This window comes from Gobio gobio, assembly GCF_949357685.1.
Source record: "Gobio gobio genome assembly, chromosome: 17".
NCBI classification, from domain to species: domain Eukaryota; kingdom Metazoa; phylum Chordata; class Actinopteri; order Cypriniformes; family Gobionidae; genus Gobio; species Gobio gobio.
Genome location: NC_137110.1, coordinates 22,193,870 through 22,215,209, shown reverse-complemented (window position 1 = coordinate 22,215,209; position 21,340 = coordinate 22,193,870). Strand labels below are relative to the sequence as shown.

Here is a 21,340-nt window from a genome sequence, read left to right as displayed (position 1 = left end):
ATCGGGTCTGCCTTGGGTCAGTCTGAATTTATGCACATCGAGGTTTGGGTAAGAAGTGATTCAGGTCGATTCGGGTTGGGTTTAGATCTGAGAAGGCATCTAGTCTAAGTATGTTGGGAGGAAGCAGAAACAACATGAGAAGATTAATTGATATGCAAGGACATGTCATTTAATAATCCAAAATTAAATTAGTTATGGACCCAAAACAGCTCTGCTTTGTCCCATAAAGTTAAAACACTCTTGCGTAACTATCCTAAAGATTTATTAGACATGACAGTGATAAAAGAGCCAATCTTGCTGCCAAACACCAAGAGAATATGCACAAAACTCAAAGTTTAGGCTGAGCAATGTGGATTTGGGTATTTTAGGTCACCTTGATGGAAGGGAGTCCTAGCTGCCTATGTGGATCTTGGGGCCCGGGGACAGTTGCGCTAATGGAGACAGATCCAGGCCACAAGGCAGAAGAGAGAGAGCTTTTTTTAGACAAGACGGAAAGGAAATAGAACAGGTAGCTCACCCTTGGAATCCTGCAACTTTTCACTTCACCTCAGAGTCTGAGAATGGCTCCACAGAAAAAATGACTTTGGAATGACATGAGGATGAGTAAATAATGTCCAAATTTTAATTTTGGGCTGAACTATTCCTTTAAGACAATGCTATTATTTTTTTAATAAAAACTGCTGCTTGCAATACAATGAGTGGGAAATGTAGTGTGACATGCCATTGTCTTGATGCAAAAAAAGGAGGCAGAAATAGCATAATCTCATTCAGGCAGCAGCATCCATGTTAAACTACATTGGTCTTGATATGGGAAAGAACCAGTGTGCCACAGGCGCAGGCCTGATAAGCAAAAAACATCCATGCTGGTGGCTTAAAACCATGTCATCAACCCAGCGATGTAAGTCTGTTTACATGTACAGTAATCTCACTAGCAATATACAGCTCTTTGACTGGGCCTACCGGTGATACTGGAAGTTGCTCGCAAGCTGATAGAGGGTGACAACTATTAATTTCCCACTTTGTGCAGTATTCATGAAATTCAAAAGAAAAACAAGTTCCTAAACACCCCAGTAAAAACTAATTAAATGCTAAGCTGATTGCAATGACTTTCTTGTGCCGAGTTAATGGACCATGTGCACTGGCAGTGAATTGAGAGATTCCATGAGCCCTCTGTGCAAGCACAGGCTGGAGATAATGGAAAGCAGTAAAGTTTTAAAATGCTCCAGCTGGAAAACATCCAACAAGCAGCACTTCCCACCATTTGTAAAATTACAATCTGAAAAGTAACCTAAAAGATAACCTCAAAATGTGCTTCATGTGGTATTTTCTAAAGTAACTGGTTTTAAAAGTCAGAAATACTATTTCATATGAATGAATAATACAAAGGTGGTATTTTCAGATAGAAATATTATTGTGAACATATTGGTGTAACACCGCAAAAAATACACAATTTTTTTTTTTTAAATTTCAAATCCTGATGAATTAAATCAAGTTTGAGCTCTAGTTGCTAGCTTATACTGCAAAGATATCTTGCATTTAGAGCTTGATATTCGTTTCTCACAATTCATTACATTTCTCTCTCGTTTACAACATTATGTCACTGACCTTACATCACCCTCATTTATAAAAAAAAACCTTGAGTCTGTGCAAGGTACTGCGTTACTTCATAAAATAATACAATACAGATTTCACCATTTCAGCTTGTTTTGATGCTAATATGCTGTCAAAAGCTGCTCTTTAGTATAATATTTTGCGGCGACAAATCTCTCATTCATTTATATGAGTGGTCTGTCTCTTCCAGATTATTATTTTTATTGTAACTAAAACTAAAACCATAAATCATAAAACATTTGCATTACCTGATAAAATAATTAACTGAAATAAAACAACATCTAAAAAAAAAAAACTTAAACTTATTTTACTTCAGCTAGTTGCCATGATAACATCTCTCTTTTGTTTAGTTTAACTTGAAGTACCAAAATACATACAGTCTTGCATACTGTACAGTCTGAAAAGTATGGATACTTACATAGTCAACTGAGCAAGATTAGAATCTAAAATGTATGTCTTAGTACTAAGTTTTTTTTTCCCCATTTCTGAAACCCTTTCTCCATAACACAACGAGTCTAAAAAATGTACAACAATCACAACTGAGCGTCAAACCGTATTGCGAGCAAAGTACTGGCCAGAAATCAAACACAGTCTAATTAGGATCCCACGCGTGACGCAGCGAGCCACAAGACTACGACCCAAGTAACGGATTAAAGAGCGATGCACTACATGTGAAATCTCCATTTGTATGGTCTTATACAAGAAAGAGTAATCCCTTCTGACTCTCTGCACTAAACTGACTTAGACAGTATAGAGTCATGTGGTAACAGGGAAAATGGAAATTTCTTGTTCTTTATTGTGCTGAGCCTGATTCAAGAGAGCAATGCCAAATAAGAAGCTCCCATCTCAAGGTAGCAGAAAAGCAAATGAAAGCTTTTATGTGAAGCTCACACAAATATTGAAACAGCTTTGAATAACGATTTTTTTTTATAAGTGAGTAATGAAATAAGAAGTTACCAAAATGTGACATGTTAAAATCCTGATTTTGAGAAGGAAAAAAAAATATTATAATAAAATACATTTAAAATCATAAAAAAGTTAAAAGTTTAGAGAAAATTAAACATCTTAAACATTATCTCATTAAACATTAAACAAATATTATCTCATAAATTAAATAAAAAAAAAATGATTTAATTAATTTAACAGATTGTGTATCAAGGCACTGCTATACGAGTATGTATGTGTCAGCAAGAATTCAGCTAGCAAGCATAGACTGAAATGTTCATACAACAAACATAACCACATCCTGCTACATAAAGAATCTGGAATGTTTAAATGGTGGAACCTTAAAAAGGTGTTTAAATGAAGTGCTTTATATAAAGTCCACAGGCGGTAGCAGCCCATGCATGGATTTATCACATCATATATTATTTATTAGGCATGTTTAACGCTGGCCTACTTATTTCTGATTGCTTTTGTATTAGAGAAGAGAAAAAGTACAAGGCTTCTTCAAGTGGAGTTTCATTTAAGCAGAAACTACTCACCTACAGTAAGATGAAAAGTTTTTAAAATGCTACTAAAGTACAAGCTCACTTCAATCGAGCAAATTTACAGTGCATTAGGGTTCCCTTTCAAGGGAACTCGAGCTGCGTCACCGCTCAGGAAACGCCTCTGCGTGATTGCGTCGTGAAGCACGTATGTCATCAGTCCAATAGAGAGACGGAACGTCATAGGCAGGTGACGTCATAGACCCGGAAGCTATAAAGCACACCGGCAAACACACGCCGTTAGCTTCTGTTGCCTTCAACAAGCGCTCTGTGTAAAATCTGTCCAAAGTGTCTTTGTGTTGTGTCTGAGTTCAGACTGTTTTGTTTCGTTTGCACTCTCACCACATTGATAAGAAAAAAAAAAAGAAAAAAAAAGTATGATGAGCGAACAGCGTTACAGACAGTGTGTTCCTCCCTGCTCACGCTACATCACGAGCGGGGATACACACTTGATGTGCGTTGTTTGTTTGGGAGAGCAGCACGCGCAGTCGGCACTCGAGGGTGCCGGCTGCGAGCATTGTGAGGCTCTGCCTCTTCGCGTGCTGCGATCCCGCCGGGCGCTCTTCGAGGAGGGCGTCCCGGCTAGCGCTCCCCACGGCACGGGTCCCGCTGCTGCTGAGGCTCAGCGGCGACTCATGTCGTGGGGTTCGATGCGTCGGCCGTTCTATGGCAGCCCTGGTGGCCACGGAGAGGCATTTATGGCTGAACCTTACGGATATCAAGGAAAGGGACAAGAGCTTTTTGCTTGATGCGCCGCTGTCTCCGGAGGGCCTGTTCGGTGACGCCGTCACCACGGTTACCGACAGGTTCCTGGAGGCGAAAAAACAGGCAGCGGCGCTCAAGCAGTTCCTTCCCCGTAAGCCCCAGGTCTCGTCTGCTGCTGGGCGGGAGCAGCAGACGCCGAGTACGAGCTCCTCTCACAGGGCGCAGCAGAAAGTGAGTGTCGCCACTCGTACACCCCCGCAGAAAGGGTCGTCGGGTGCGCGGCGCTCACAGGCGCAGCCTTCTAACCCCAGGGCTTATCTGAGGACAGTCATTGTGGCGAGGAAGGCTGCGTCAAAGAAGTCCTGACGCCTCTGGGCCCAGGACAGTGAGGGTGATCCCCTCCGCGGGCGCACGGTGCTTACCGCTGTACACGGTACCCGTGCGTCCGCGGTACCCTCACGGGGTCAGTCTGCCAACCCCGCCCGAGTGCCGGGGCGCGGAGGGGCCCCGCGGGTCATTCGAGGATGGCCCGCACCCTCTTCGGAGGGAAATTATGCCGTCGAGTCAGTCGTTCCCTGCCGGTTCGCCGCTTCAGGGCGCTGCACTCACGGTGCAGAGTACATCAGAGACCAGCCTCGAGAGACTGGTTCCCTTAGTAGATTTTGTGTCAGAGTGGGAAAATCTGCCTCACATATCTCGTTGGGTCCTGCGATGTGTAAAGTTGGGGTACCCGATTCAGTTCAGATGCCGTCCCCCCAGCTTCAACGGGGTCCTCTCCACTGTGGTGGACCCGGTGCAGGCTCTGGTGATGACTCAAGAAGTACAGACTCTGCTGCAAAAGGGGGCTATAGAGAGGGCCCCCCCCCCCGGACAGGGAGTCAGGCTTTTACAGCCGGTACTTCATAGTGCCAAAGAAGGATGGTGGGCTGCGCCCCATCTTGGATCTTCGCGTCCTGAACCGAGCCGTGGCAAAGCTCAAGTTCAGGATGCTCACATTCAAACAGATCGTGTCTCAGATCAGGTCCGAGGACTGGTTTGTCACGATAGATCTCAAAGATGCATATTTCCATGTCTCCATCCTTCCGCAGCACAGGAAGTTCCTGAGGTTCGCTTTCAGGGGAGAAGCATACCAATATCGAGTGCTTCCTTTCAGTTTAGCCCTTTCACCCCGCACGTTCACGAAGTGTGTGGACGCTGCTCTGGTCCCCTTGCGTTTGCAGGGGATCCGCATTCTCAATTACATCGACGACTGGCTGATACTAGCACAGTCAGCGCGTCTCGCGGTTCAGCATCGAGATGTTGTTCTCGCGCATTTGAGGAGGTTGGGGCTGAGGCTCAACTCCAAGAAGAATGTTCTCTCTCCTGTGCAGAAGATCACTTATCTCGGGGTGAGTTGGGATTCGGTCGCTATGCAGGCTCGTCTGTCGAGCCTCGCGTGGGGTCGATCCTCTCAGCCGTGAAAGGGGTGAAGCTAGACCAGCCGCTCACTGTAAAGCAGTTTCAGAGACTGTTGGGTCTGATGGCAGCCGCGTCCAACGTTATTCCTTCGGGCCTGCTGTTCATGAGGCCGCTACAGTGGTGGCTCAAGACCAGGGGTTTTTCCCAGAGGGGGAACCCCTTTCGCGTAATCAAGGCAACGCGGCGGTGTCTCCGCACCTTGGTTATGTGGAAGGACCCCAGGTTCCTGACCCAGGGCCCGTCGCTGGGGGCACCGTGTCAGCGTACTTCTCTGACCACGGATGCCTCCCTGACGGGCTGGGGGGCGACCATGAGTTCGGCAGGGCCCAAGTGGACCTGTTCGCCACTCACGAGAACTCTCATTGTCGTCTGTGGTTCTCCCTGTCGCCTCCAGCTCCTCTCGGACTGGATGCGATGGTACAGGAGTGGCCGAGGCTGCCCCTGTATGCTTTCCCCCCGATCGCTCTGCTTCCGGGAGTTCTAGAGAGAGTGCGCCGGGACGGGGCCCGTCTCCTGCTAGTAGCCCCGTTCTGGCCGGGCCGGGTATGGTTCTCGGATCTGGTGTCTCTTCTCGACGGCTCTCCCCTGGAGATCCCGTTCAGGAGGGACTTCTCTCTCAGGCGGGCGGAGTTTTTGTTCACCCCCGCCCGGAGTTGTGGAAACTGTGGGCTTGGCCTCTGAGGGGGCCCAACTCATAAGTTCCGGTCTCTCAACTGAGGTTGTTGAGACCATTCTACACTCCAGAGCTGTAGGTGTACGTGGCGGCCATAGCTGCTTACCACACTCCTTTGAGTGGAGTTTCATTAGGGCGACACCCTCTAGTAACTCGTTTCCTCCGTGGAACCTTGAGGCTGAGACCTGTGACACGCACCAGGGTGCCGGCCTGGGACTTATCCATTGTCCTTCAAGGCCTTTCCGAGGCTCCCTTCGAGCCGCTTGAGGAAGTTTCAGAAAAATTTCTCACTTTCAAAACTATTTTTCTTCTTGCTATTTCTTCTCTTAAAAGAATTGGGGACTTGCAAGCCCTCTCTGTCGCACCCTCGTGCTTGGAGTTTGCCCCGGGTATGGCTAAGGCCTTTCTCTCTCCGAGGCCCGGGTATATTCCTAAGGTCCTCACTAATCCTGTGAGACCTATTGTGCTCCAGGCCTTCTGTCCTCCTCCCTTTGTGACGTCAGACCAGGAAAAGTTAAATCTGCTTTGTCCAGTTCGCGCTTTAGACGCCTATGTCCACAGAGCTGCCCTGTGGAGGAAAACTGATCAGTTATTTGTTTGCTACGGACCTCCATCCCGTGGGGGTCCGGTGTCAAAGCAGAGGATGAGCAAGTGGGTAGTCGAGGCTATCTCACTGGCTTATGTGGCGGCCGGACAGCCCTCTCCTTTGGCTGTTCGGTCCCACTCCACTAGGAGTATGGCTGCTTCTCAAGCTCTCTTGGCAGGGGCCTCCCTGCAGGAAGTGTGTGATGCGGCGGGGTGGTCCTCGCCGCATTCTTTTGTCAGGTTCTATGAACTAGATGTTTCTGCTACTCCGGGGTCTCGGGTGCTCGCCTCGTAGCTGTCTCAGGCGGGCATCCAGACTCGCATGGGGACGTGGGTATTCTCGTTCCCAGAGCGGTGACGCAGCTCGAGTTCCCTTGAAAGGGAACGTCTCGGTTACGACTGTAACCTTAGTTCCCTGATGGGAACGAGACGCTGCGTCACCCGGCCATACTCCTCGCAAGCCCGCAAGCGCCTTGTTTCAGGCCTTCTTCGAAAGCTAACGGCATGTGTTTGCCGGTGTGCTTTATAGCTTCCGGGTCTATGACGTCACCCGCCTATGACGTTCCGTCTCTCTATTGGACTGATGACATACGTGCTTCACGACGCAATCACGCAGAGGCGTTTCCAGAGCGGTGACGCAGCGTCTCGTTCCCATCAGGGAACTAAGGTTACAGTCGTAACCGAGACGATTTTTAGCTCTATACTTGCAGTAAAAAAGGGGAGAAAAAAGAGGAAAATAGAGCAAGTAGGAATGGACATTTTCACTGCAAGCGGATAAAGAGGATCCGTAAGCACGCATAATATTTATATAATATTTTCTTAACCAAAACACTTAATTCATGTACATAAAACTCTTTTGTCAAAGTTTTTCAGTACAATAGCAAAATACACAAACTACAAACAGACAAAAAGCATGCAATATGTACAGTATTGTAATGGAATTTTTGCATGTTCTCCAAGTGACACACCACCTGGGCTGCATTTCTCGATAACGTTGTCTCTTATCGCGCTACGAAGACTCTAAAGGTATAACTTAACTAAAGGTATACCACTTCTAGGCGTGTTCCCCGAACTAAACCTTAGGAGGTTGCTTAAGGTATACCTTCTGAAGTGCGACGTTAGCAGGCGCTGTCCGTGGCGGCGGTGCTGAATTAGTTTATCAATGGCTCAAAAATCGATTCTTCACTCTATGCAGGGGCTGTTTAACTGTATTATGTGAGAAAGTGGTGTTCTTTATAATAGAAGCACTTCAGAAATAGTTGAAATTGCATTTATCAGTACTCGTGAGATCATATAAATATAATCCAAATTGCAAACTAAATCCAACCGTGGATATTGTAAATAATTTTGAAATCATTGTGCGAACCCGAAACCTCTCATGCCCAAACGTATCAACCCACTACACTGGCAGTATGCCATTTATATTATCATAATATATTTTGCCATAGTCTTCATTTACTCCACAAGCAGAGTTGATTGCCCACATCACATTATTGGTAAATCACAAATTTCTGTAATTGGATGACCTACTCAATAAAGGCGCAACACGCGAAAGATAATCAACAGCTACAGCGGAGAAAAAAGAAAGAAAGAGAAGAGCGCCAACAGCTGAATATCGGGGCTGAGCTCCGTCAGATTTGTCTTGACAAAGTCGGACCAACAAGATCTAAAATCTGCTGAATTCGCTGCCATGGCAGGTGAAATTAATTTTGAATTGCAGCTTTTGATATGGTAGCCAGGGGACTAAAGTTTTCACGGATGAAATAGTGCACATATAAATGGCTCTGCGGACGGCGCCGTCTTTGATTTAAAACTATTTGCTGTATCGCTGCCATAGTTTTACCAAACTCCCCTCTACAATCATTCCTTTTAAATAGACTCCATAATGATTTGCCAGCTGATATACCTTTGGATAATATAGGCTAATTAAAAAGTGAACAGCCATCATTGTAATGACAATAGTATTATTTGCCTGAAAACAATTCAATTAGCAGAATCATATTCGTAAAGACTGAGATGTAAAGAAACAGTGGTGGCCATTATCGGAATAAACTGTCAATAGTGATAAGGTATAGCTAAGAGTGCTCCAGACCAACCTTATGAACGAATGTCTTACAGAAGGCATTCTTAACTAAGATCGTTTTGGGAAACACGTATTAACGATAAGATACACCTTAAGGTATAACTTAAGAACGACGTAGTGTTAAGAAGGATTCGGGAAATCCAGCCCTAATCATTTAAGAGAAACAGTCAGCAAATTATGATATGGAAGTCAATGCAAAAATCTTTAAGAGTGATAATATTTGTGATTATTATTAACAAGAAAAGTAATATCAGTAACATAAATTAAGGAGATTATCTAACAGAATGAACAAAAATGAATAAAAACAGCAAAATCCAAATCTCCTGCCAGAAAGTGAATAAAAGCCCTCAGGCACAGCCCAACTTCAGCACAGAGACAGCTCAGAAACATCCATCCATACTTAAAAACCATCTTTGAATGCTTCTTTTATAAGATCTCTGTTGTGGAGTGCTCTGTCAAGTCGCCGAGAGCTGCACTGATCAAAGCAGATGGAATCAATCATCTTTATAGAAGTCAAATTTGATTATTACTAGGGATGCACCGACACCGAAAATAAAAATAATTTATTTATTATTCAAACTTATTAATCAACACTCAAATAGCTAAAAGTTGCACATAAGGCAGTTTAAATATCTACTTTTTATTATCTCGGTTATTGAAGCTCCGAGACTGGCAAGAGCAGCTTCCAAATCATCAGTACTTATCATGCTGGATCTGTCTGCTGCTTTTGACACAGTTAACCACCAGACCCTCCTGTCAACCCTCCTGATGAAGGGCGTCTCAGGAACTGCACTCTAGAAGTTCAAGTCTTACCTCTCAGGTAGGTCCTTCGGAGTATCATGGAGGAGTGAGGTGTCTAAGTCGCAACATCTAGCTACTGAGGTGCCTCAGGGCTCAGTGCTTGGACCACTTCTCTTCTCCATCTACATGCCATCACTAGGATCTGTCATTCAGAAACATGGTTTTTCCTATCACTGCTATGTTGATGACAAACAACTCTACCTCTCATTCCAGCCAGATGTTCCAATGGTATCTGCTCATGTCTCAGCCTGCCTGACAGACATTTCTTGTTGGATGAAGGACCACCTTAAACTCAACCTTGCAGAACGCTGCAGCAAGGGTGGTCTTTAACAAGCCAAAGAAAGCGCAAGTCACACCTCTCTTTATCAATTTGTCTTAATCAATTTATCAATATCAGCAAAAGTGTTTTGCAATACAATATGAACACAATAACTACATTGTACTTATTTTTTTTAACTTTTAGATATAATTGAATTAATTTAAGGACAGACACATTTTTTTTCTTCCAGTAAACCACTGTTTAATAAAAATAACTAAAAAGCAATTTTGTAAAACTGCTGTACCGAACCCGACCCGAACCGTGACTTCAAAACCGAGGTACGTACCGAACCGTCAGTTTTGTGTACCGTTACACCCCTAGTGCATTCCCTAATTATTACAATAAAGTGACAACATCCTACCAGACCAAAGAGGTTTTAGGCAACGGTAATAAATTCACATTTTTTATGCACTTACATAATGCTTTTGAGTGTCTATCAGCAGACTGTTTAGTCTATACTTAACTTGGCATTATGATTTTGATGAGGCCCAATGGACTTTCATTTCTGGATGAGAGACTGCTGGGTTTCTCTAATCTCAGAGAATGTTACGCTGTCGGAATGTTAAATATGTTTTTTTTAATAGAATTGCAAAATCAGCACACACCGCATAGCAAAGACCAACCTAAAATGCATGAGAAGCCGCCACCACCATGTACGTAAAACAACTACTAACTAACTAAACAGTTTTAATGTGACGTGACCCTCCAAAAATCTTCCAAGGGAGTTAGCATTGGTGTTATACAATGTTATTTAAAATATGTAGTAAATTTAGATAAATTGGGCATTGTTTTGACATTGAGATGACTGTCAAAATGTGGCCTGTTTTGCCTGAATTCACTGCTGCTGCTAATGGAAATAACCTCAGTAGACTGTTCTACCATGGAAACAGCAAAATGCTATACATTTTGAACATGCTAATACATGCATGTTCAAATAGGATGTGTAATTCAATACAGCTTGAACAGGTATCTGACAGTTTTATATAAATTGTTTCAGAACGCACAACTGTGCAAACCAGCTTGCAGCAGAAGTGCTGGGGTGAAACATAATCTCTGTTTGTACTGTTTGCACCTGTGCTCTTCCAACTCAAATGCACTTCAGTTCCTCTTAATCACATCTAGTTGGTTCTAATGGGACAATATGAGCTGTAAAAAAAAAATTCAGGTAACGAAATTAACTGTACACACTACACAGTGCTCTATATCACTGTAAAAAGTGGCAACCTGCAGTTGTTACCTTAAAGGGTTAGTTCACCCAAAAATGAACAAAAAATTTTCATCAGTTAGTCACCCTTATGTTGTCTAAACCCGTAAGACATTCGTTCATCTTTGAAACACAAATTACGATATTTTAAAAAATCTGAGAGATTTCTGTCCCTCCACTGACAGCCCATAAAATTACACTGATATGATAGTTTGATTATGAATGATAATTGAGACTATATAGATCTGGCTATGTGAGACTATAGTTTCAATTAATATATTTTATTTGACACAATGACACATTGACATTACATTTGTCATTATCCTGAACATTGTATAAGCACTCGTTTCATTCTCTCAGGAGCCTCTCTAAAATGTATATACATTTTATTCATATAAAATATAAATCAAATATAATATCTGTTTACTGTTTGCATCTGTGCTCTTCTAACTCAAATGCTATATGATTTTAATAATTCAAAAAACTTCAAATACTTTTACTTTGGTTATACACCAAACAGGGTCTTGACTGCAAAGCTTTAATCTAAATCTCAGCAGACTAGTATAATTAATATGTGAGGGGGGGAGAAAGTGTTGCGTCATGCCTTTAGACACACTGCTAATGGAGTGAACTGTTTTTCTTTCCTGTCACTGCCTACGGGCCTATGAATGGCTTCTGACAATGTTGCATGAAACCTCAAACAAAACATAAAATATTCAAAGAACTGAGACATTATTTATGCAAATATGAAGCCAATTAAGTCTATTACCATGAAGATTTAATATTTTAGAAATCATAAAAAAATGACGGGTCAATTTGAGGAATATAATCAATGGAAATTACGGTTTGGGTTTTCTAAGGACATTTGGCTCTTGGGTCTGTGGAAACTACTTAAAAATAGAATAGACCTGCATGGACTGGACTCATCTGATAAAGCCACTTTCATGTTTCATGTAATGAAAGCCTTAGGCTGTGAAAAGGGTCTTCCTCATAAGAAACCTTCAAAAAGGCAGAACTGCATACAGGGCACTGTACTGTAATGTACCTTAAGAGCAAATGAAAGCAGTGGGCTGCAGACCACAGGGCAAAACTCTGGACAGCATCAAGAAAAGCATTAGTCTTCTTGTGTTGTACAAAGAGCAAAACTCTAAATGTTACTCTAAGCATAGTAACATTGCATAACATTTTGAGTCAAAATTATTCTGTCAAAATCACTGAGACATGGTATCCTGACATATTCCAAAATAAACAGACAATTAAACACCTTGAGAGAAGTAGCGGAATACAACCATATGCAACACTATACAACACATAAACAGAAGAAATATTGTAATGAAAGTATGAGACAGGTTACACTCACTGAAACCCAGATCAAATATAAAATATTTATTTGTTTCCCAAGACAACATTTCTCAATTTCATTTAGTTGTACTAAACTTAAACTTAAATTTATAATTTAATTAAATAAGTTAATACAAAACATAGACATATTATAAAAACTCATAACTAATGGTAAAATAACAATAACACAACAAAATAACTAATAATGTTTTATAAACATAGTTCGGGAGGAGCACGTTCAGATAATTGACACAGGTGGAGAGCACTCAGCTAATCAACAGTAAGAGGTATACACGCAGCAGTCTTACCTCCATTCATTGACAGTTTTCTAGCATCCCTCCACCACCCCTTCTCCACACTTTTATTTTATCAGCCACTTACATATACGGGGGTACTCTGGGTTCGGGCCAAATTCCGAGCTCGAAGCCCTCCCCCCGGACAGCACGCCAAATACGCAGTTAAATTACTCTCCATAAATTATATGTAAGTGTGAACTCGTGAAAAACTAACTAAATTGTAAATGGAAAACAAAAAAATAAATCAAAACAAAATCAAAAAAGTATAATAGTATCTCAATGATAATAAAATAATATACTGCTGCAAAGCCTAATGAGTTAAATTTACACAAAACATTTGAAGAAATTTATATTTGTACATTTAACTGTTTTAACTTTATAATTTCAAATATTTTAGCTCAAGTCAAGCTCAAAATCATTAAAAATGAAATTCAATGCACATAAAACTGCACTTTTATCAAATATTTGCATGGGAGAAATGAAAAGAATTTAACATGGCAACAATACTCAATAGAGCTAAAGCCTATTTTAACTTTGAATAACAACTACTGCATATCCCCATAAGCTCACATGCTTTGATCAAGCATATATAATTAAATTATTCAAGCACATGGGCTTGTGGGTATTCCCCCAGCCTCAATTTTGTACTTGATCATTTTGAGTTATTAACACTTCAAATCTTGTTTTTATGGTTTTTGAAGCCAAATTTGAGTTCATCCAAAATGTGACTGTGACTTGATTGTTTATTTAATGACAGCACAGTTTATGATTGGAAGGAACTTTACTAGGATGTAAATTAACAGAATGTGCAAAATTGTGTTCATTTTGCAATTCTGATCACAATAGCAACTGATGAGATCTATACACACAAGACAGACAATACAAAGCAGGTATTAGACCGATTCAGACACATAAACCCAGCTGTAGCACAAGCTGATCCTGCTGATTGGACTATCCGCACCATAAAAAATGATCGTGATTTTAACGGTAAAAGACTGTAAAAATGCCACGGTGAACAACAAGTCAATCATTGTGTAATTTACAGTGAAAACCCATAAATTGACATTCCCAGAATTCCCTGTGTGACACATTTGATGTCTTTTCGTTGAAATAACTGTTTCTGCTTATTTTTTTCTAATCAGTTATGTACATAAGGGTTTTATGTTACATCGAATGTTGTTAAATGAATGCTTATTGCATTTTTTAAATTTCATGCGTGTTACCATGATGGTGTTTAGTGTTTGTGTGAATGACACCTTCCATATATTTGTATTGTCCTGCAAAAAGCTGCTAGTGATGAGCTTTGATTCATCATGTGACTCTCATCACCACTGTGTTTGGTGGTTGTTAGTAGCCTATATCAAAGGTACATAACAGATATTAGTATATCAATAGTTTGGTAATTTAACATTATATCAGTTAATGAATATGTTTTTACCGCAAATTTAATGTAAATTTTTTGTGTACACATAACTATTACAATGGTATAAACCTTTAAATTATACAGCTTTGGATTCTTTTTTTTACAGCGTGTCTTTAAGAGGCTTTTTAAGGCTCCACTGAAGGCATCTTGCTTGAAAAACACCTAGAAAAACTTTTTTATATGCAGACAGTGGTTGGCATTTGGCAGCAGGACAGTACGTATCAGTGCCCTTGGTGACAGCCTTCTTTCCCCCTGCTCTCTCCAAGCTCCTGGAACAGATCCAGCAGGCCTTCCAACTCCCTCCTCTGCTAGCAAAGGGCTATTTATCTCTTGACAGCCACAAGGCCCATCATACAAACATCTCTCCACCGGCCGTGCCACTCCGCTTTTGTTCAGCCGTCACATTTGCTAAGGTCCTATTTCTCTGGCAGAATGAGGCACTGCCACCCCTAATCTGCTTACACCTGTCCAGCAACTTATCTGCAGCATACATACATTCTCAGAATATGGCAGCTTAGTATGTAAGGGGTAATAGCGTCGCCTTTCTGAGCAGACGGAGAAATGAAATTCACAGCAGCTATGTTAAGAAATATCTGTTACATTTTCAAGGAAGTGCAGAATGACAGACAAAACATTTTTTGCCAAAGCTAACAGAATAGATAATAATAAAATAACTATTAACAATGAGTGTGTTGTGACGTATTCCCTCTAAAAATATTAAAATGCACAAATACCGCAGTGTACCTCAAGAACAATTGAAAACTTCTGGAGCTTTTTCAAGACACTTTGTTCTTTTGATAAAACCAGTATTTCTTAATAACATTAGGCCCTCTTAGATATTCACAAAAAGTCATAATTGTAGAGAAATTGTAGAAATAATGGAAATTACATGCAGAATGCTATATGAGATATAAAAAATGGTGCTATATGACACTAAAAGTGGTTCTTGGCTCGTAATCAAAGGGGAACCACTTTTGGTGCTAAATAGCACCATATCTTAAAAGGTTCTGTATATGGTAGCGGTGCTATATAGCACCTCAGTCATAAAGAACCGCTGAAGAACCGCTGAAGAACCACTGAAACGCCAAGATTTGGTTCAATACAGCACTTAAAGTGGTTCGCCTATATTATTACGAGCCAAAGAACCACTTTTAGTGCTATATAGCACCATTTTTTTTTTTTTTTTTTTAGAGTAGGCCAGTTTTAGTGAGGCCACATATTTTTGTGTACAGTCTCAGTAAGGTACAATATTAAACATTATGGCAGATTGTCATATCGGCACATTTTCACAGCACTTTTCTATGACTACGAAAAAAATCCCTCGACTACATTTCAGGCTCTAAAAATGACTTAAACGACAGTAAACCTGTATAGCATTTTAAAGGGGTTATATGCCTATTGTAAAAGCCGTAGTGTGCGTATTAAAAAGGCAGAGTAAAAGAAAGTTTTGAATTTATTGTCTTTCAAAACCAACAGACACCACCACAGCACTTATAAACACCTGTTTTGTTACTATATGCACTGCATTTTTTTCTGTTCCATGATGAGGTCATTGCATAGACTACAACGAAAAAACCTAAATTTGACAAAATGCCCACCTGAACTAGTTTGATATGCAAAACCTTGAATCAGGGGCTAATGTCCCCTCATAAAAAGACCCATTCTGGTCAGTAATGGCACCAAAATTACTTTTAATGGCACCAAAATTACTTTCTAGTTTGGCAGAGGAGGAAGATGGAGCATGCCGGAATTGCAACAAATGGTTTTCAAGATTTGTTATAAAGTAGTTTGTTATACACCTCATGAGATATAAAAGTGATATGCTTATTTTGAATGTATTTGTTATTTTGAAGAAGAAAAAAACATTGCAATCTCAAAAGTATTTGTTTCACATGTTTCAACCTTTCCTGTGCCCAGGCCCCTCACACATTTTTTTTTTTAAATAACTAACTGAATAAATAAACATCAGAACAGTGTTCTGTTCATTTATTTTCTAAGGTATTGTTGCGCCATTAATATTCAATAAAAAGGGGGACAAAAATGCAATCGACATAATTTGTAAGCAGAAACAATCACTACACCGGGGCCTTTAGACCCTTGTACCCAAAGTGCTCATGCATCTGAATATCATCACGTAATATTAGCGTAAAATGACTTGGTAAGATTACTTACACTGAATCGTTGAGTAATTGTCCATTAGAGTATTTCTACAGATTGTTTGGTACTCCAGCAGTAATCCCAAGACGGATCTAGTGCTGAGACACGAGTCACATCACACGACGCTTCGGTCTGTCCTCCGCTCCAGCGTTTCCCTTACATCAATGCAGCAATGAACGGACATAATGCGCTGTGCAGTGTGCACTGACAGACTGTTCTACTGATGCCTTATTGAAATGATGCAAACAAAATAATTACGTTCCAAAGCATTTAGGAACATGTGCATTGAGCCATGTCCTCCCGCTGATGTGGAGGAATGGAAATTCAAGTTCATTGCCAACGATTAAATCGTATCTGCTTCTCTCGTTACGCATATTCAATGAAGCCCATAGACGGCTCTCTCAGGACAAGTGACATCTCGTGACGGGATAAAGTAAATAGCTACGGCCCGCTCGTATCCTCTTGTATTCGATCCATCTCTTATGTCTGTTTAGTGAATCAAATCCAGCGCGGTGAGACAGCGGATGAACGCGCGGCAGTTCCTCAGGATCGCTAGAGCGCAGCGCGAGACTGTCCCCGGTACCGGAGAGTCGGATCATCAGAGGGAGTGATCGGAGGAGAGGAGAGAGGAGTGGTCTGAGTGAGAGAGAACGTGCGAAGGAGAGGCAGAGAGGCAGAGAGAGAGAGAGAGAGAGGAAAACCGGTATGACGTGACTCCGGTCTCTGACACTATTCTGCCCATCTGCTCATTGTTTTTTGGGGGAAGATTGAGGAATGTGTGTCTCACTACCCTTGCAAAACTTTACCGAGATAACTAAGTAAGCCAAAACACCATTAAAACTGGTAATTTGATGTCAGTCACAAAACTTGGACATGTACAGATATAAATTAATTTCTTCACAAGGGCAGTGACCACTATCATAATCAGATTAACGCATTTGCATGGCCATACAGCAGGGACGCCACTATCGGGGGGCAAAATCTGTTTTAAAAAAGGGGTTTGTTCTGGTCATACTTGCCCAGGATTATTATTATTTTTTTATTATATAATCAATAATAAACAAAAGTGTTGTATTGATAATTTTGTCTCTCCTTTATAAACTGATTGATTAACTACACTAAAAAAATGGTGCTATATAGCACTAAAAGTGGTTCTTTGGCTCGTAATCATAGGGGAACCACTTTAAGTACTGTATAGCACCAAATCTTGGTTCTTCAGTGGTTCTTCGCCGGTTCTTTAAATGACTGAGGTGCTATATAGCACCGCTACCATTTACAGAACCTGTTAAGATATGGTGCTATATAGCACCAAAAGTGGTTCCCCTATGATTACGAGCCAATAACCACTTTTAGTGCCATATATAAACCCTTTTGTACTAACTACTGATTTTATTTGACCAAAATATAAATGTAAACAGATGTGCTGTTTTCTGCTTTTACCATCTGCACTGTATACAAATACAAAGTTCTGTCATGAAACTCTGGTGCAGGCTAATAGGTCCTTAAACTACCTGCTCGTAATATCATCTTCATCTTTAGGACACAGCTGATTGGTTCCTGCTGTATCAGTAGCCAACGAGCTTGCATGCTCAACCTTCAAATAATCGGGGGGCATTTGCTTTAGCAGTGCCGCGTGCTTTCAGAAACCCTCCACCTTCCCCAGCTCCACCTGTATAGATCTGCTACAGGTAATTCATGTACGCTCTATTGTACAGCAGCAGCATGTCTTACTTGCTCACAGCAGCGTGTCGTGTAGGTATTGGCAGTAGCAAGTCCTGTACCATGCTAAACACCCAGAGTCATGACAGAACTATTCTTGTGTTGTGTTCGACTTATATTTGTAACAGTTATGCTTAGTGTAAAATATAGACTGTGGTAAACATAACTTGACTACTTATACTTGACGTATACTTGACATAAATTACACACGGCCATAGTGAAAACGTGAATTTTAAAGCAGTTATGTTCATTTTTTGAAAACGTACGTTTTTAATAAGTAACTAGACAAGACAGCTCGGGGTGTGACAGTGTGCAGTCTACATTGTAGAACAAACGTCAAATTATCGTCACGTTATGTTTACCACATGCTTTGTTTTACTCATAAATGGAAAAACCCTATTAAAAAAACCAATAGAAAAATATTGTCGGAACCAGTGGCGAATAACACTTCCAGGTTCTGACGTCAGACAGTTCTTTGCCTCCACATCGTGCATTAAAATGCACAGCTAGCCATGGATTATTCCTTACATATCCCCTTGGACACTTTAGTCTTCCATATTGGACAACATTTCAGTCAAATTCTTGAAAAATATTTTAGAATTTGACGTTTCTTTAAAGCCAGAAACATCTCACTGTATGTGTATTTAGTAGTATTTAAAAGTTTGTTAAATATTTGCAAAACCCACAAACAGATGTAAAGGGTCAGCAAAGTAAATATGGAGATATGGTTTCTGCCTGACAGCGACAATATTTTATAATACATTTGTCCATGACCTCCCATCCAAGCCAAAAGTGCCCTGATATCTTGAATCATGAAATGTGAACTTGTAAAAGTGCATTTGAGAGTAAGCTATTGAAGTGATTTCAATGGCAATATTCCCAGAAATAATATTTTTTTTCTAAAATGACTTTTCATTTGGTTTGCTCTCCATGCTTTCAAGGACATCCTTTATAGATTCTGATAAGTCCACATCTATGATTATATTCTGAAGCAGGCTAAACTCCTAAATGAATTACATGGTCAGCTGCTTCTAGAGGAACACGCACACACACAAACACACACATATATATTTATATTTATATTTCACAGCTTTCTGGACCCTCACAATTTGCTTTATGTTCCTTCATGTTCTAAAGGTCATTACATTACAGTCTAAATAAAGCTTGATTCATGGAATTGCTCAAGCGTACTCTAAAGTTATAAAGATTATACTTGAATCATAACATCAGTTGGACAGTCAATTAGCAGGATGTTATATCAACATTTTGTCCTTACAATGTTAAGTACAGGTACAGGTCACATTAAAGTCAGAAAAAAAAAATCTAAATTCTGTCGTCATTAATTCACTCTCGGTTCCAAACCTGCACTTTTGAAGACAGTTGGGAACAAAAAACATTGGAGCCCATTGACTTCCATTGTAGACAAAAATGGATCTCAAATTTATAGATACTAAATCCAAAATATCCTCAAAACAAAGGGGAAAGAAAAGATAGCTTCTAAATAAAAAGACAGGGACAAACATAAAAGAAAATGTAGCTTCTACACTAAGCATTCATCTTGAAAATGCTTTAGTTCCTAAATGCTAGCATCCTAAATAGTAATAGTAATATCACTATGCAAATTAAGCACCTAACATACACCTTCCTAATGCTCAGATGTAAATAATGTATATGTCTGTGAGTCAGGCTTAAGTTGTACAATTCTGTCAGCCACTGCAGCAACATTGGCCTAATTTGCATTTTTTGGTTTCATAAAAATCCCTGCAGGGATACTCAAGTAGTGACTACTTCATTAAAGATCTGCATAGCCTATATCTACGGTGGCCCTTTAGTGCTTAGATCAGGATCTTGGCAAAGCCCCTCAGCCAGAAGCTTTATGTGTTTTAAATTCGCTGCTAGAAGAGCCTTCTCAGTTTCATCCGGCTGTAAAATCAGCTAACTAAAGTGAACACTCTGAAGTGACAGTGAAATGTACCTGCTACTGAAACACTTTACACACCCAGAGATTTGTCTCTTTATTTTCTCACCTTATTTTACCTAACAGACGTTATTTTAATGCTAGAACAGATCGGTAAAATGACACCACATATGACAGTTTATTCAAACGCAAGAGAAAACTGAGACCATGAAAAACATTGGATTACATGATGGATGGATGGATGGATGGATGGATGGATGGATGGATGGATGGATGGATGGATGGATGGATGGATGGATGGATGGATGGATGGATGGATGGATGGATGGATGGATGGATGGATGGATGGATGGATGGATGGATGGATGGATGGATGGATGGATGGATGGATGGATGGATGGATGGATGGATGGATGGATGGATGGATGGATGGATGGATGGATGGATGGATGGTATTTGTATAATAAAGTAAAATTTCCAGGACTCTTTGGTCAGAAATATGGGTGTAACATAAGTCCACTGGAAGGCAAGCTTTCTGAACCCAAGTGCAGTCTCTTTATTATAACTTAAATCTCAACATAAATCAAAACAAAGACTTGGCAAACCATACACTCACCAACACAGCAGGTTACAATAACAGACAAGGACGTATAGCAAACATGAGGGCTAAATACACCGAGACAAATGACTAGACAAGTGACACCAGTGAACAGTGATCAAACAATAAACCAATGACAGAACAAGACACAAGACCACATGAGGGCATGGGAGTCACATGACAAAAACCAGGAAGCAAGACAGTGAACATGACACACTCAAACATAACCGTGAACATTATAAACTAAAAACATGAACAATAAACCTGGGGCCCGTTTCAGAAAGGAGGTTAAGTGAAAACTCTGAGTATGTTAACCCTGAAATAAGGGAAACTCTGGGTTTTCTGTTTCAGAATGGGAGGTATGCCAAACCCGAGAAAGCAGGGTAAGTCAAGCCAGTTTCTAAAAGAGAGGTAACTTATACTCAGAGTCAGTTGAGAACGGAAGTGAAAAGAGAGAAATATATAATTTTTCACCATCACTCCCCTAGATGCTGTATTAGAAACACCGGAAGTGAAAAGAGAGAAATATATAATTTTTCACCATCACTCCCCTAGATGCTGTATTAGAAACACCGGAAGTGAAAAGAGAGAAATATATAATTTTTCACCATCACTCCCCTAGACGCTGTATTAGAAACACCCTCACAGCAGCGGTAACTTGTTTTTTTGTAATTTGATGCAAAAGTAATATAATACAAAGTATTAGTGTTATAAATGTACATACATTAAAAAATATATATATACAAAAAATCGTTAAAACACGTCATCCCAGTCTGTGAAAAGGGTCTTTGTGGGAAAAGCTGCTGCACATTGGACACTGAATGATTTATTTAAAATGTAAAACCAGTGAACATTTTATGCTCAAATCATTACCTGATTTAATTGTTTTTATTTTTAATTTTTAGCTGCTGCCACATTCTTTTTTTTCCCTTTTGGATACCATGAAAATTAAACTTATTTAA

At 40.5% G+C, this 21,340-nt stretch overlaps 1 protein-coding gene across 1 annotated transcript in view; it reads right to left on the bottom strand.

Moving 5' to 3' along the window:
• Positions 1-16,718, bottom strand: part of lrrc7 (leucine rich repeat containing 7) — a 93,258-nt gene extending 76,540 nt beyond the window's left edge. The window contains exon 1 of the mRNA XM_079840597.1: positions 16,159-16,718. Within this exon, the coding sequence (XP_079696723.1) occupies positions 16,159-16,183 (25 nt within the window). The 5' untranslated portion in view covers positions 16,184-16,718. The remainder of the gene's footprint in view (positions 1-16,158) is intronic.
• Positions 16,719-21,340: the final 4,622 nt, after the last annotated feature.